General features: G+C 46.7%; 1 protein-coding gene across 1 annotated transcript in view; it reads right to left on the reverse strand.

Moving 5' to 3' along the window:
* The window catches only part of Igsf3 (immunoglobulin superfamily member 3), a 36,886-nt gene extending 21,229 nt beyond the window's left edge, over window positions 1-15,657 (reverse strand). The window contains exons 1-6 of the mRNA XM_035451309.1: window positions 15,600-15,657; window positions 14,460-14,837; window positions 11,769-12,179; window positions 6,249-6,638; window positions 4,815-4,874; window positions 2,128-2,529 (exon numbers count right to left, since the gene is read on the reverse strand). Coding sequence (XP_035307200.1) covers window positions 2,128-2,529; window positions 4,815-4,874; window positions 6,249-6,638; window positions 11,769-12,179; window positions 14,460-14,837; window positions 15,600-15,657 — 1,699 coding nt within the window. The remainder of the gene's footprint in view (window positions 1-2,127; window positions 2,530-4,814; window positions 4,875-6,248; window positions 6,639-11,768; window positions 12,180-14,459; window positions 14,838-15,599) is intronic.
* Between the last annotated feature and the right edge of the window lie 865 nt (window positions 15,658-16,522).

Genomic DNA, 16,522 nt, shown 5'->3' on the forward strand with positions numbered 1-16,522 from the left:
TTCATCCACACATCTGTCACCACTGAGGGAGATCCATACCTAATTGTAGCAACACAGAAATTTTTATGTGTCTCTGTTTAATTTAGATAAAAGACTATGGCTGGCAGGACAACCATGGTCCCAGTTCCAAAGGGGATCTAGAGAGACTGTCAAGTGAGCAGATCCAGCCTCCGGATTCTGGGGAACAAGACTATTCAGCCTGCCCTGGCTGTGGGAGGAGTTTAAGAATACTCCCAGGACAAATAAACTAAAAGTGTAAAAATTACTTCCAGGGAAAGAACCCTGAATCACCCTCGCCTTGATACCCCTAACCTCCCAGGATGGAAAAAAAAAACAAAAACAAAAACACTACATGTAGCAGATCCCAGAACCATCTCGCAAGTTACCCTGTCTGAGTCCACAGCAGTGCCAAACATAGGCAACAGACACTGCAATCATCACTGGAGGAAGTTTCCAGAAACAGGAATCTGAGCTGCCTCATGACTGCAGAAGGCAAGCCCATCTTTCGTATGAAGCTTTCAGAAAGCAGATGCAATCGCAGTGAGGTGGATGAAGACACAGGCTGCATCTGGGTTTACATGATGCTGTGTCCATTCCAAGTCCCAGACAGCAAGCCAGTCTGACCAAACGGCACCACAGAACACCAGGGGTCTAGAGCAGCTTACTGTTTTCCCTACTGCGTGTTTCTTTCTTTTTACTGAATGTCTTGTTTGAGGAGACACCTTGCTACCCTGAAAAGCTCAAGGATCCATGTGGCATGTAGCTTTCCCCTTTTCGAGGCAGCCTGAAGGAAGCCCTGACATGGGGGGTTTAAAGATCGAATGGAAAAAGTTTTATTACCAGACAATTGAAAACAGACATTTAAGAATAAAGGAAATGCAATCCTAATCTTGGAAGGGAGAACACGGACTTGATTGTGAGCAGCTCTACCTTGTGCTGTCATCTTTATTGGGTGCTCAACAGCATCACCAGCCTTACCTGAGGGAATGGGGACTGACAAAGCTTCTTGACAAACAGAAGGCCTGACAAAATAAGTTATCTTCCCAGCAAAGTAGCAGGCTGGTCTTTTAAAATGTGATAGACCGATTACATCTGGCAGATAACACGGGTAGAAGCCGTTTTGGATACCCCGTGAGAAGCAAATCTAATATTACTTGGTTTCTGCAAATCTCAAGGTATCTTTTCGCTCCGTGCAAATGAGGAAATGTTTTTTTCTTAAGTGGGGGGCTTTACAGAGGAGGAGATAAAAACACACTAAATGGGACAACTGAGATGAGTGCTGAGACACAGGGCAAATGCTGTATTGTTGGCAATGGGATTTCCATCCTGTTCAGCCACTTTTGGGAGGGCTGGGCTGTGAGCAGCTGGGCAAGACACCCTACAGACAGAAGAAACTCGTCACTGTACCTGGTCATTTCTGTCTTCCAGGCCAGTTTTGCCACAGCCATGTCCTGCTAGTTGCTGACACTAATCTGGCTAGAATCCTGACACCCCCAGCTCCAGGGGTGGTAACAGCCTACAGGAGTCACTAGCCCGTATGTCACCCCCCATCTACTGTTAGTTTCCTCAGCTCTGCACATACTCACCTAGAGTCCCTTCAAGGAAAACCTCTAGAAGATACCATTATCTCCAGTCAGAACTTGTTTCCCTTTTTACTGTGTGTGTGTGTGTGTGTGTGTGTGTGTGTGTGTGTGTGTGTGTGTGTGTGTGTGTGTGTGTTGAGATGCATATATGAGTATATGTATGTTTGTATGTGGTTGTATGTGTATATGCATGCATGCACAGGCCTGAGATTGATGTCAGGAATCCTCAATTGTTCTTTCCCCTTATTCGTTGAGGCAGGGTCTGTTAATCAAACCCAGAGTTCACTGGTATGGCTGCTCTCGATAACTAGCTTGCTGTAAGGAGCCCATGTCTGCTTCTGAGGCTGGAATTACAGGCATGATGTCCAGCCCACTCAACACTTTACTGGGGTTCTGTGAACCTGAATTCCAGATCTCCATGCTTACAGAATAAACACTTTAACCACTGAGGCATCTCCCCAGGCCCTCCCTCCAACCAGAACACTGCTAAGAAGAGAAGGAGCCTGACACAAAAGCATCTGACATGGTCCCACTGCTCACTCACCAAGAGCTGTGATGGAGACAAGGGTACTGGCACGGCGTTCTCCCACGATCTGCCATTCTCCATCCACGGCCCGTACCCACTCCGTCACATGGCATTCATACTGGCCCTCATCTTCCTTCCTGCTGTTGAAGATGCCCAGGCTGAAGGAGTTGGGCTGCACCTGCTCCATCTGGATGCCCCCAAAGCTGCTGCGCTCCCAATAGGATGAGCCTGGCTGCACGGTGCCATCCCGGTCTAGCCACATGACGTTGCTGCGGCGGTTCTGCCTGTCCACAAGCTGCCAGATGACAGAGAAGCGGCCCTGCAATCTGCCCACTGTGCGAACACTACAGGAGAAGTGCAGGTCCTCACCCTCAAGGATGACGCTGGCATTGCTGGCCACCTCCACAGAGATGCTGCTTTCTGAGGAGAAGAGAGAGTGCCACACTGGGGGTTTACAGTCTCCATGGTGACTACCTTACAGATGACACAGGAAGAAGGGCGCAGACCAAATCCCATGATCCTGACAGGGAAGCCCAAAAGATTCAAAACACTGTGATTTGTTCTGAAACACAACTTACTGTTATAAGATCTGGATGGTTCAAACTGAGCACTGCTCCCTAGATCAGGTAGCCTAGACTGTTCTTTGCTTTGGGTAGTGTAATGGGATAATGAGGTCCTAAATGCTAAGAGTAAATCAGAACCTGAGAAATATAATATAATGACAGGATGTTGCTAGCATAAAACGATTCATGGGTGACCTGTTCAGATGCAGTTCAGGGCTTTGGGCTTGGAGTTTCGGTGTGAAGAATAACTTCCAAATCCTACTGCACCTCAATCTTCCACAACTTGGAGCTACAGCAGTCAAACAAAAGCTATAAACATCCTTAGCGTGCCATTTGAATCCTTCAGGGAAATATTAGGAAGTAGGAAAAAATGTCAGGAAGTATTTGGAAGATGGCATGTGCTTGCGAGTGGAAATGGGACACAGATGGTTTAGTCTCACAGAGTGCGTGGAGAGCAGAGTGTCACACTTTCATTTACACAGAAGAAAGAGCCCCAGCCAGTGGCTCACCATCTACCGTTCTCCTATTATACTCGCTCCCTCAGGCTTGGGGTACCTCTGCTCTCCACCCTGACAGTCTGCCAAGCAAAGCTTGGGGGTAAGAACCCCACTCCCGGGCTAGCTTGGTCTAGCCTTTGCCGCTCCTTTGTATAGCTAGTCTCAGTCAAGGGGATAATTTAAACTCTATAAGCCTCAGCTTTCTAAGATAGCATTTTTAACTTACAAAAGATTAAAAGACAAATAAGACAATGCACACAGATTGTGTAACACACACAGTACTTTTTCAAAGGCGCTACCCACAATCATGACTGATTTTACTTATTCCCTTTCATAAACAGGATGGCTAACACTTTCTTAATCATGCATATATTATTCTGTATAATTACCTATATTGAGTTCAATGAGCTCATAAGAATTAACCAACACAAAACATGGTGTCATAATCAATTTGGATTCAATTTTCTAGGCACCACTGACAATCGATTAAGTCAAACCCCAGATCAAGAAGCACACCCGATTACTGCAGCCTTTGATCCACTTTATTCTTCTCCCCGTCATTTCCCCCACAGACAGAAACAGAAGAGAAGAGCACCAGGCCTCCGAGCCTAGCTTTTGTCATAGTGGGTGTGCTGTGCTTGTTTCCCACAAAGGGGGGTCTGGACAAGGTGGGAACAGCAGTCTTCAGGAGGACAGATGCCCAGGACAAGGCTCTTATAGAGCCATTGTCCATAGCACTGGTGGTTCAGAGCTGGCTGCGCCACCTTTTGACTGTGGAATCTTGGTGTTCCTCCCAAGAGTCAATTTCTCATGTGCACAGCTGGAATTCTACTAGTGCCTACTTAGCGTCATGACACAGAGAGAATGGAACGGGGAGGTGGGCAGAACTGAGGGCTGAACAGTGCTCTGCAGCCATTCTACTACTGAGTTACAGCCCTGTGCTTTATTTGTCATTGTCAACACTTTTCCTCACTACTTTCAACTCAAGGTGGGAGACGAAAAAGGCCACTTCAGCATCAAGGAAGAAAACCTTCTGTCTGTCTTATACAGAATGACCTGTAGGACATCAGTTGTATGCCCTACTGTCACCCCAATGAACTCTTAAGGACATTCTGGATGGCTTTTTGGAGAAAGGCTATAAACCTGGAGAGAAGAAGAGCCTTCTGGCAGCCACAGCATGGGCAAACACAGATCTGGTGCTGCACTGCCCTTTGTAACAATTTATACAGGTTCCCAGGTTTATAACAAGGTAGCCAACAAGTTAAAATCCTCCACACTGAATGAAAACTAAGACAGAACTAATGAAAATCTGAATGTGTGTTCATAAATGAAATTTCCATTCAGGAGGCTGCTAGCGGAGCACAGGCTAAGCGCAGAGCAGCGGGTTTGGAGTTAGAGCAAATGTTCCTAATGCAATTGCAAGCTCAACCACTAACTGAACAACCGGATCAGACACTTCCCTGTGTGTGTTCTGACGTCTCCGTTCACAAGATGGATGTAACACTAGCTTCTACAGGGATTGGAGGCTTGAGAGCAGAGAGATCATTTATGCAGAAGCACTTTGGGTTCTTAGGAGGAAAGGTGCCATTAAAGTCCAGGGCATTATCACCATTACCGATTGATTGTTGTTCTTCAGTAGACTTACCCAAGTGGCCTTGGGGCAGGATCTGGTGCTGCTGGGGGACTTTAACTACCCAGTTATCTGCTGGAAAAGCAATATAGCAGGCCACAGATCATCAAACAAGTTCTTGGAAGGGCTGGGGGAAATCTTTTAGTACAAAAGATAAAGGAAGCAAACAGTGTGGCTGCCCTTCATGCCATCCTTACGAAACAATGAATGATTAGTTGAAAGTATTGAGTCTGTGGTTAGGGCAAGCACAGGACAACAGGATAAAGAGTGTGGGCATTCAATTTGATAGTTCCAACTGTACATATATTTAGCAAGCACCTACTCTATGCAAAGCACCATGCAACTGCGAGGAAAGCACAAGAGTTCAAGGGGTGTGTGTGTGTGTGTGTGTGTGTGTGTGTGTGTGTGTGTGTGTGTGTGTGTGTCTGTGTGTGTGTTCAAAGTACAATCCCACTGATGAAAAAAGAAAGAAGGGTGACAGCCCCCCTCCATCTGCTCTGGACTTCACACTTAACAGAACATTTTGAATACACAGATGTGTAAATAAAAATGTAAAGGAAATCATTACAAAGCTAAGAGGAGGAACAGTCCTGGGAGCTAAGAAAAGTTAAAGGTTAGTTCTTAAACTAGACCATCTTGTTTAAAATCAGAGCATTGTTAAGTTTTGATTAACTTTTTGCTAAAAACAGAACTGTGAGAGGAAAGAGATTAATAAGAACGTCTTGACACTATGAACATTTAAACTCGGCATGCATACACTGTTGTTCTCTGGAGTTCCCAGAAGAGTACCACCCATCCTGACACTGTCAGTGTGCATGGAGGCAGAGTCCCTGGGACTGCCCTGAGAGGTCCAAGCTCTCGAAGCATATTCCAGGAAGACAGAGACCCCCGTCCACTGACAAACTTCGTCACATTAGGATGAACCTAACAATTCATCTGTGCTGGCGAGTGATCTACCACCCACTGACTTTTAGCAATGCAATTTCAGTGCAGAAGAGACAATTAGGGAAATACCTGCCTTGATACCTGGAAAAGCCCAGACAGCAAATCCTTCTTAGTAATGCAGTAGATGATACCCAAATCCTCCCGTAAGAGATGAGCTCTCCTTAAGTGAGATTTCAAGGCAGGCCTCTGCCCAACTTCTTCTGGGATTTAATTCCCCCAGAGAAGCAAATGACTTCCTGGTCTTCCTCCAAGCTGAGCTGGCAAGGCTGATGTTTTACACCAAGCTGTTTGAGCTCAAGTCTGCAGGTACCATCTCCAGCCAAGACATCTTCAGCTCCAGGTTTTGTAGACCTGGGCCTGAAGGAGATGGAGAGGCCCCTCTCTCTGGTCATCTTTAGCCCAAATTCTGCCCCTTGTCCCTAAAGCTATCCTCTCTCCCATAACTTCTCCAAGATGTCACTAGCCACTGCACTGGGAACTAGAAAGCGACGCACTTCTACTTACTGAGAGGAAGGACGACAATGGGGATGTTCTTGGGGCGCTTGCTTTCCTTGTCGATGAACTCGCCAGTGACAGTCTTCTCTCGCTCAGTCACCCGGCAGTTGTATTTGCCACTATCTTCCTGGCGGAGGTGGTATATCTTCAGCACAAAGACACCATCACTCTCTTTGGCTACTTTAAGCTGTCCTTTGGCTTCACGGTGGGCAAATTCACTGTTGAGGACTGGCACAGCATTAGGTCCCATGGTGGCGATGAGTGAGCTGTTGAAGGCCCAGGAAACGGCAAAGTAGCGGTCGGGAATGTTCTGAGCCTCTAGGATACATCTGAACTCCACCGGCTCACCCACTGTGTGCAGCCTCTTATCGGTCTCCAGACGCACAGTAAACTCTTTGTCTGGGAACACAAACAAACTGGATGCATTCTGGGCAAATGAGGGCTGCAGTCCACCAAACTGCTTCAGGAAATCCTCATTCCCCTGAACTTCTTCATGATACTAACCACAGAGATGACTCAGTATTCATCTTGAGAGAAAATCCAAATCCAGCCATACAAATCCTTAAATACCAGAGTCCCAGCCAAACCCAGGCAGTCTTAGGAGCTTACTGCTTCCATCTAGACCAATAAAGCTTTGTCAAGGAGTATGTTACTAGATTACACCCTTCAGTGCCTGAAGACAAGCCTAGCCTCACTTAGGTGGCAGGCAGAAAAGGTCAGGCCTAAGCTCTGCTAGAGAAACATGATTACATGTATGTCTGTTTGTTCAGCAGATACCTCACAGAGGTCTATGAGACAAAATTAGAGTGGTCTAGGTGCTGACCCCAATTTTAGTCAACAGTCAGATGAATTGATTGAGCTTCTTCTCTCTACCACTCTAACAAGAACACTGAAAACTAAATATGGGCAAGGCAAACTAGCTGTATCACACAGAATGTCTTTGTACTAGCCTACAACCTGCCAGGTCATGACTTTAAGAAGACAGCAGAAAGAATCTACTGCCACTAACAGCCAGGCACCTCTGAAAATGGCCAAGGATCAAGGCAGGAATTCTTCCAAGAGCTCCATCTATCTAGTAGCGCACGGGGCGGGGGGCGGGGGGGGGGCAGGTATCATCACTGCAAACAGCATCACACATCTCCAAGAAACAGTACATGGTCGACTCAAGAAACATCACCTTGTATCAGGAGGCACACTCATGGTGGAAGTGAGGGGATAGGAAGAGAAGTTAAGACTGGGAGGAAGTGGCATCATCTCCCCTTGCTGTGGGAGCCTGTAGCTCCTAGCTCCTTCCAGTTCTAGCTATGTTCTTGTAGAGACAGACTATGGGAGGAAATCACATTACAGTGGTGTGTGAACTTTCTAAGGAAGGATTCCACACCACAATGGCCTTCTCTCTGGGGCATTTCCAGGCCATCACTACCATATTCAAGATCCACGCCTCAGGCATCTCCAACCCATCCTCCATGCTCTCGAAGCATGTGAGAGTCCACTTTCCCTGTGGAAATGGATTGTGTGAACCAAGCAAGTACTTCTCTACTCCAGTCCAGCTCACACAGGTCAGTCTCTTGAGCCAGACACCATTTCTTGCCAGTGACTAATTTTTCCCTGTATTACCCAAATTTCTTGACAGAGCAAAGCCCTCTCAACAACACCTCAGATATGTCAGCTGTGGCCTCCTCCCCATCTCAAACAAAACAGTCCTGGGAGAGAACAGCAAAAAGCAGCAGGTTTTATTCTACTACTGTCTGCTAGGGGGACACACCCAGGTAAGACGGTATCCATGTTATCCATTGTCATTAGGCCTCTGATCAATAAAATATAGTAATTAATAATCCACCAGTAACCCTAAATCCAGGTGCCTGCCAGAATGGTATACCAGGGGATCCCAGAACCTCAGATCTTCTCCTTTGTCCTAGGCAAAGTGGGTTATCACTCTGGATTTCCTCTTTTGGCAGCCCTAGACACTGCTTATCCCATGAGAATGCCCCATGTTCCATGTAGCTTTCACAACCCTGGCTATAGATGCAAACCCCCTTTCTGCAGAGCAATTTGCTCTTGCTTATGCCCAATTGACTATGGAATATGTTAAGCTATTCTATATCCCTTTTTCCTAGCCTACTGAAATCCGGCTTCCTGGTCCCTTGGCCACTGACCTAGTGAGCGATGTCAATGGTTGACCTGATCCTCACCCCCCCAAGAGCAAGCTCCAGCCTCTGGGATTGCTCTCCTCCCTCAGTTCCAAGACATGTCCCTTCTGCCTTTCCCCTGCCTTGCCTGACCGTTCTGCTCCATTCACAATGGGGCCTGTTCTCTGACCACCTCCTACTGCCATGGATCTCTCTAGCTTGTTCCTATTCTTGCCCCATGAGCTTTTCAGAGCCCTCCTCACTTGCAGGTTCTGTCTTTAACAGCTCCAGATGTGCATGTCCAATGACACAACGGCTATGTGGTGCTGTGAATGTCTCTGAGAGTCTGCTTACAAGGTAGATCCCTCTACTTGGTTACTAAGACAACCAGTGCTGCCACTAACAAGTAAGCAGACCTCCCAGCAGGGCTCTGCTTGTCCTCATGACCCTTCATCTGCTTTTTCTTCCCACAGTTCAGTGAATCACAGACAATTCCTTCATCGCCTCTCTTTCCTTCTGCCTCTAACACCAGGTCCCCCCTCCCAGACCACCACAGCCTGGCCCTATGAGTTCTTCACAACCCTGTCTCTTGACTTCATAACCACCCTTTCTAATAACTTTACACATGACCCACACACACACAAGCCTGAGCTCTTCCTTCTAAATTACCGAATCAGGTGGTCAATTCCTGGTCAAAATCTCTATTCCCTGCAGTGAGAGTTTTCAAACTTCAAGAGGTTCTTCATGTAAAATCTTCTACTGATCAATAGGGCAAACATTTGGCTAAAGCAAAAGAGGGGTAGACAGGTTCTTGTCCTCTACCCATTAGTTCCCACACGTGCATGTGACCCCCTATAGTTCCAAGAATTGCTTGACAACGCCTGATCCAGTGTCAAGTCCATGCTCTACTTCATAGCACATAGCTGCAAGTACCCTCCCTTCCCTTCCCTACTGCTCAATCTAGATCTCAACATCTGGTCACTTGACTTTCTTCTGCCCGCCACCTACCAAACGACCTATTCCCTCCCACATTTCCTGCTGCTGTCTGCTCAACCTTGACACAGATCAAGTCACCAGAGAAACTGGAATTCCCAGATTTGCTATAACAGCCACCTTATGCAAAGAAAACATAGAGCAGAAACAGCTTTCACTATTCACCCAGCACTTAGCACCCTAAGTGCACAGAGCAATGTCATTCACCTTGGCATCCCCCGATGCTCGCACCACACCTTCAATGCAATAAAGACTAATGTCTGTGAAAATAAACATGAAGAAAAAGACTGGAGTGAAACTCCTGGAGCCTGTACAGAAACACACAGTGAAGTTATCAACATTTTTTTCCATTAATATTTTCCTTTGCTGGCTTAGTCTGGAAATATTTGCAGGACAAATTCAAACTATCCTAATTCTAAATTGGTAAGATTAAAATAAAGAAGATTAGCTGATGCAACCTAATTTAAAAGCATTAAGTCCTGAAATTAGGCCCAGACTTTTTTGACACTGACCTTAAAACCAACCAGGAAGGAAAATGATAAACAGGAACTAAAGCCTCTTGGATAAATTTAATATTAGAAGATCCAGAAGCCACTAAGAGCCCTGGTCCTAAGTATGGATCAAGTGTGCCCTTCTCACCAAGAATCCAACCTTCTTTTGCTTTCTTTCATACCCACTAGGTGTCCAAAGGATGCTCTTTGCCCTGCTTCCTCTAGAGCTGTGCAAGACAAAATGTAGCTGTTAGTGTTCAGGCATCTGTACTGGCCTGTCCTTGGGGTTCTGGCAGGATACACCCTCAGCTGCAGCCATCAAGAGAACCAACCACCTGTTCAGGGGACAGTCTCCCCCCTCCCCTTTCCATTTTATATGATCTCTTTCCCTAATTAAAAAAAAAAAAAAAAAAACCGCTCTGTTTGAATCCTGTCAGACGGTGTCCTTCTCTCTCTCAAGCTACTGTTTTTAAATTACAACAGGAGACAGGTAAAGAACAATGTGGGAAGTCAGTACATCAGAAACACAGCTTCCCAGCCCCACCCCCAGCAGTCTCTGAGGAGGGTTTGGTATTAGGTGACTCTGAAGCATTGCTCTCAAATGCCACAGCACCGTGCAAGGACCAAGGTAAGTGACCACCAGGACAGGGGGACAAGAGGCAGGTTCTGACAAGAGCGCCACCACCTGTGATGCAGAAACTTCCTCTCCTCATCAGGACCAACAGCCCTCAGCAGAAAGAGGAGAAAAGGTCCTCCACCACCCCAGTGACAACACGATGACCATCCTCCAACCAAAGCCAAGCCCACAGGAGAGCCTGCCCCAGCTCGGCCAATGCAGCTGACAACACATCCATTCTAACTGGAACTCTGCAGGGGCAAGAACCTGGAGTAGAACCTGGAGTCTCAGGAAACACCAGGAGAAGCTGTGGAGGACTTCGGCTTGCCAGGCCACCATCACTACCTCAGCCCTAAGAACACCAATCTTCCACCTCAGGGACCCTACCCAGGCCTTCCCTTGACAAAATGTCCACAGCAGAACCTAATACTCTACACCGGCCTCATGGCACACAATCTGATTATTCCCCGGGTCACACCACACAGCATGTTCTGCATTCACTATGTTCACCTACAGTGTGAGGAAGCCATATAATTCGCCTCACAGACATGACAATATGCCTTAAAACATTTTACAAGTTCTAAAAAAAAAAAATGGCAGGAATATTCATATAAAAATAATAATATACTAACATCTCCCTTGTTTGTCATTTCACACATCCAACAGAAGGCTTTTCACCTCAAATGTCCTCTACAATCGAAACATCATCAAACTGAGTGGCATTCATGGCTAACAGGAATGGGACACAAAGATTTTCTGTGAAATCTCTCATTTAAAAGAAAAATTATTAAAAAGGTTTACTCATTTTATTTTACATGTGAGTGTCTTGTCTACATGTGTATGTGTATATCACATGTGTTCTTGGAGATCAAAAGAGGGCAAAGGATCCCCTGAACTGAAGTTAGGAATAGTTGTGAACAACTAAGTCGGAGCTAGGAAGTGAACCTGGGTCCTCTACAAGAGCACTAAGTGCTCTGGGCCACTCTCCAGCCTTCTCTCCAGCCACATTTTTCTGCAAAATCTCTTATTTGGTAAAAAACAAATTTCTTATTAAAAATAATGTATGATGCCATATAGTAAAGAAACATGGCAATGAGCAGGGACCCAGTATGGGCAGCTGTCTGTGGCTCATGGCAAGTTAGGTCTGTGTATGCTTGTTTTCTCCAGTTGACATTACAACCATCTCTAACCTCACGAAAAACCCTGCTACCTGGTCATGTCACCCAGACAAGGTGTCCCCACACCCTCCTCGTGTCTAACTCCCCACCAGGTAAAGGATGAGAAGCTGAGAGTGACTGACCGGTAGGCTGGATGTTGACGACAGCACCCTCAGAGCGCTTCCTGGTCATGGCGTACCAAGAGCCATCTGGGTCCTGGATCCACTCAGCAGCCTCGCAGTAGAACTCGCCCTGGTCCGAAGGCTGCAGGTGGAAGATGGTGAGGCGGAAGGTGGTTCTCCCTAGCTTGTCCAGCCGCACCTCCCCGAGGCTCTGCCTCTGGGCATATTCGCTGCTGGAGTGTAGGATGAAGTCTCGGCTCAGGGCAATGACCTCCACAGGCTTCTCGCCACCCTTCCGCCGAAGCCAGGATACTGAGAGGTGGCTGTGCTGTTCGCTCTCAGTGGCCACTTCGCAACTGAGCTCCAATGGGTCGTGTTCCACTTTGTGCAGAGTCTGGGGGACAGCTGTGGTCTGCAGGGAATCTGGGATCACTGTAACATAGAATGTTCCCACAGAGGATAGTTACAAGGCTACAGAATCTGAGACTTACTTTCCAAGAGGTGAGGGCCCTACTTCACACAGAAACCACTGTTACTGCCTCAACAGAGGCAGCTCTGACAATCAATTCAAGGCCACAGACAACCCCAAAAGGCATATAAACCTAAATACCCTTTTGTATGATAGCCAATATTTTTGGCATTGGCTGATGCCTGCTTAATATTTTAATGACACTCAGAGAAAAGATGGATTTTATTTTGAAAATGTATACAACAAAGAACTCCCTGAGAATATGGTATAAGAGTAATCGCTGAGATCTGCATTGTTGATTTGGGTATTGCTTTGAGATACCTTAATCTCACTTCTGACTGGGAACGGCTCCTGGGCCTTTTGCCTTTCATTCCCATACTAACCTTCCCTTTTCCCTTCTTGGCCCACTCTCCATCCCATCTCCCACTTTACTTCATCAATTCATGGTGCTCAGAACGACAATGGGGAGTGGGAACACAGAAAGCCATCAACGTTCCCTATTTTCCCCTTGTACAGGGGCAGGGGAATAGAACCTAGGACTTCATGCCTAACAGGCAAGTGCGCCACCACTGAGCTACAACCCAGACTCTGCCTCTTCAATTTGTAGACAAAGTCTCACTATGTTGTCCAAGGTGGCCTTGAACTTGTGATCTTCCAGTGTCAACCTTCCAAGCGGCTGGATTACAAATGGGCACCACTAAGCTTGGCCTGTTCCCCTGTGCCTTCTCATGATTCATCAATGTGGCCCACAGCAGAAGGAAGCCACAGCACTCAGAGGACTCAGGCGAATGAAGCCACTGCTGGGTCCCATCACTGGAGTTTTATTCCGACCTTTTATCTTTCTGAAGATTAACTGCCACCCCCACTCTGATAAAGGCGCTCCAGTCATGACAAGGTAGGTTTTCCTCCCTATGCCTGTCCCAAGATTGAGGCTTAAAGTCCTCTTACAAAGATACAGGCTCATTACAGAAGTAAAACATAAGCAAAGGTAGTGTCCTTATTGACAAAAGACCTACCGACACATGCTGCTTCACCATGAAAATGAAAAGTAGAGATCAGGACGTGGGTACAAACCAGAGCAGCCTTGCTGTTGGCTGTCCTTTCTCACCAGCACTGGGTAGCCAGGGCTGTCCACACTAAATGTTCCCCTCTCTTCCAGCTTACATCTTCTCCAGCATACAGAGAGCATTGAGAGAGACTGGCAGTTCACAGCTTCTTAGCATGCAGCCAGGGAGCTCTGGGTACCTGGAGCCCTACTCTCGCCCTGCACCTCAAAACCTGTCCTTTTTGCTCATCATTTCTGAGAGATGGAGTCCAGGCCATTTCACCCCGAAGTAAGGACCCAAAATTGAGTGTTCCGATTACCTCATATCAAAGTAAGGCCCTCTGGATAGTGGTAGATGCTTCAAGCAGCGATATTCCAGTGCCTGTCTGCCCAAACATCAGGCCTGCTAAAGCTCTTACTATTTCTTGTCTGGATTTGCTATTAAACGCATATCGACAGGGCAGAAATTTAAAAAACACACCTGCTCTTGGTCAGCTTCAGTCACAAGCTACTGTCTGTCTCTGAAATCCACTTGGTTCCTAAAAGAACCATTACTACGACTGTCTGAGAATCCACCCAGGCTGTCCACTAAAATCATTTACTGTACCTCAAAATAGTCTCATTCCCTTCTCACTCTCTCTCCCCTCTGAGCATCTGGAACTCACAGTATGTGAGCAGAAACTCCCCTGAGATTTCCCTCATACACATTACTGCACTCCTGTTGTGATCTTCCTGTTAGATCTACCGTCGCTTCCTTCTGCAGGGGTGGGAGCTTTGCCCTTGCTCTACAGGGGCTTTGCCTCCTTCCTGCTGATCTCACCCACTTTACCTTCAAGCCATGCATCCAAAATGTCACCCACAAACGTCCTTGCTACAGGGCAGTCCTGGATGCTGAGGTTATAGGCATGCAGCACCACACTCGGATCTTGCCTTTATATACTCATGTTGCCTTTCACCAGGAAAGGTCTGGTTAACTACTGAAGTTCTTAATGTTTGCATGAGAACTTTCCCAAGTGCCAGCCTTAAAACAGTGTTCACAAGTGTACACAGAAACTGTATTCACTTATGCTTCCTAATGCATTCTAAGATATTTAGGGAATTTTTTTTTTTTTTTATTCATACAGTAGGTAGCAAAGGTGTATGGCAACAGAAGGAACTCAGGCCTGACACTGGCCACCCAGAAGTAGTGTTTCCTTACCCACTAGGTTCATCTTGGCACTGTAACTTCCAAAGTAGCGCTCATCAGTGTTAGGGGTGTGACATTCATACTCCCCTGCATCCCGGGCTTGCAGCTCTGTGATGTGAAGTAAGGCTGAGTTCCCCTGGATTCTCTCCACGTAGATCTTCCCACCTAGGACTCGTTGGGTGTAGATAGCATAAGGGAAGGAGGAGTCCACTGTGCTAACAATCTGCACTTCGCGTTCAGGGGCAGAGGGCAGGTAAATGGACCACTGGAAGTTCTGCTCAGAGGGGCCCTGGTAGCCACTCACATTGCACCAAATGGTGATGTGGGAGCCCTCTGTGCGATACAAGGGTCCCTCCTGGACGGTGACCTGTCGCTGTGCTGACACCGCACCTAAGGGGAGACAGACACAACAATATGTTTACTTTTCTGACCAAATGCAAAACAGACCACAGTCCCCAGAGGATTTGTTATTTGTGTGACATTATGGCAATATAAATAGGTTACTGGCCCTTTCTAAGGCACTCTGTGATTTATAAATATTAATTAAAACACTGTAGTAAAGCTCTGTATCTAATTTGCATATATGAGAATTTGATCGCACAAGGACGAGGCTCTGTTACTTATTCAACACTGACCCTTGTGAATTTCATTTGGTCTCTCTGTCATTTATAAGGCAGTTTTATATCTATTTATTAATGCTGTTTATAAAGTTTTTAATAAAATGAACAGGAAAAGTTGAATCCTTGGCACAAATCCAGCCAAAAACAAATAAAAGCAACTGTCTTGTAATCTGGCTGAAATTAAATGTTTCTCCCATGATTAGCAGGGCTGGCCCAAGAAAGTCATTGAGTCTTTCTTTGGCTGCGTTCTTTATTTCCAGCTCATCCCAAGGAGCATCTCCTTTTCCCTATACAGATGGAGGCAAGCAGATCCTGCGATGGCTGCTGGTTTATAGGGAATGAGGAATGTGAAACTGAGTAGACTCCCACCAGCTGACAAAGCAGAGAGGGACAGGGCATGGGAAGACTAGAAACACAGTTAGCTGCCCTTGGGCCCTTAGCTCTGACTGGCCCACCAAGCCCCTGCCTCCTGGTTCTGGCATAGCTCCCCAAGGTCACTTCTGACTCTGCCTACCCCCTCTATGCCCCTCACATTGTATCCTCTTGCAGGGGCAGAAGTTAAACATGGAGACTGAAGTTTCTCGGCCCATGCCATCTGCTATGCTTCTGACAGGGTCTGAATGTACTCCACAAGGAAGGGGTTCATATGCTGGAAGCTGAGCCTTTGCAGGGAGAAGAGAGTGGTTTGGAACCTTTAAGAGCTGGGAACTAGGGCAAGGTCAAGAGGTCAGGGGAACACTGGAAGGGATCAATGCAAATAGCTGGGATGAGTTAGCTTCCACAAGGGTGCACTATTATTGAAAAACAAGCAAACAAGCAAAAAACCCAAATCCTCCATCTGTGGCTTCCTACCTCACTATAAGATGGTTCCTCACTCTTGCACACTACATTTTCCTGCCAGGGTACCATCACCACATTGTGACACAGTCAAGTGGGTCCTCACCAGAAACTGAACACATAGGGCCAACAAACAGTCTTTGGCCTTTGTTCTCTAAAAGCATGGGCTAAACAAACTGCTTTTTAAAATAAAACATTCCGCTTGGGGATTTTATTACAACAGTAGAAAACGGATTGCTAGTTGGGTGGTAGAGGCAGACACCTTTGATCCCAGCACTCAGAAGGCAGAGGCAGGTGGATCACTGTGAGTTCAAGACCAGCCTCAGACTAGAGACAGAGCAAGTTCCAGGACAGCCAGGGCTACACATAGAGAAACCCTGTCTCAAAAAACTAAAAAAGAAGAGGAAGGAGGGTTAAGATGGGAGGAGGAGGAAAATGGATTGCTGTAGCTGACCATTCCTGAGCCACTCAAACATGGAGAGGCACCTCTCTGCATGCTCCCTGGGCAGCAGCTGGGTGTGGCAGATGGCAGAGACAGCAATGCATGGCAGAAAGAGCATCTGAGACCTGGCCTCAGAAGTCAGCACAGCTCAGACCAGACATAGCCGTGTCATCGTG

The sequence above is a fragment of the Cricetulus griseus genome, assembly GCF_003668045.3.
Source record: "Cricetulus griseus strain 17A/GY chromosome 1 unlocalized genomic scaffold, alternate assembly CriGri-PICRH-1.0 chr1_0, whole genome shotgun sequence".
Lineage (NCBI taxonomy): Eukaryota > Metazoa > Chordata > Mammalia > Rodentia > Cricetidae > Cricetulus > Cricetulus griseus.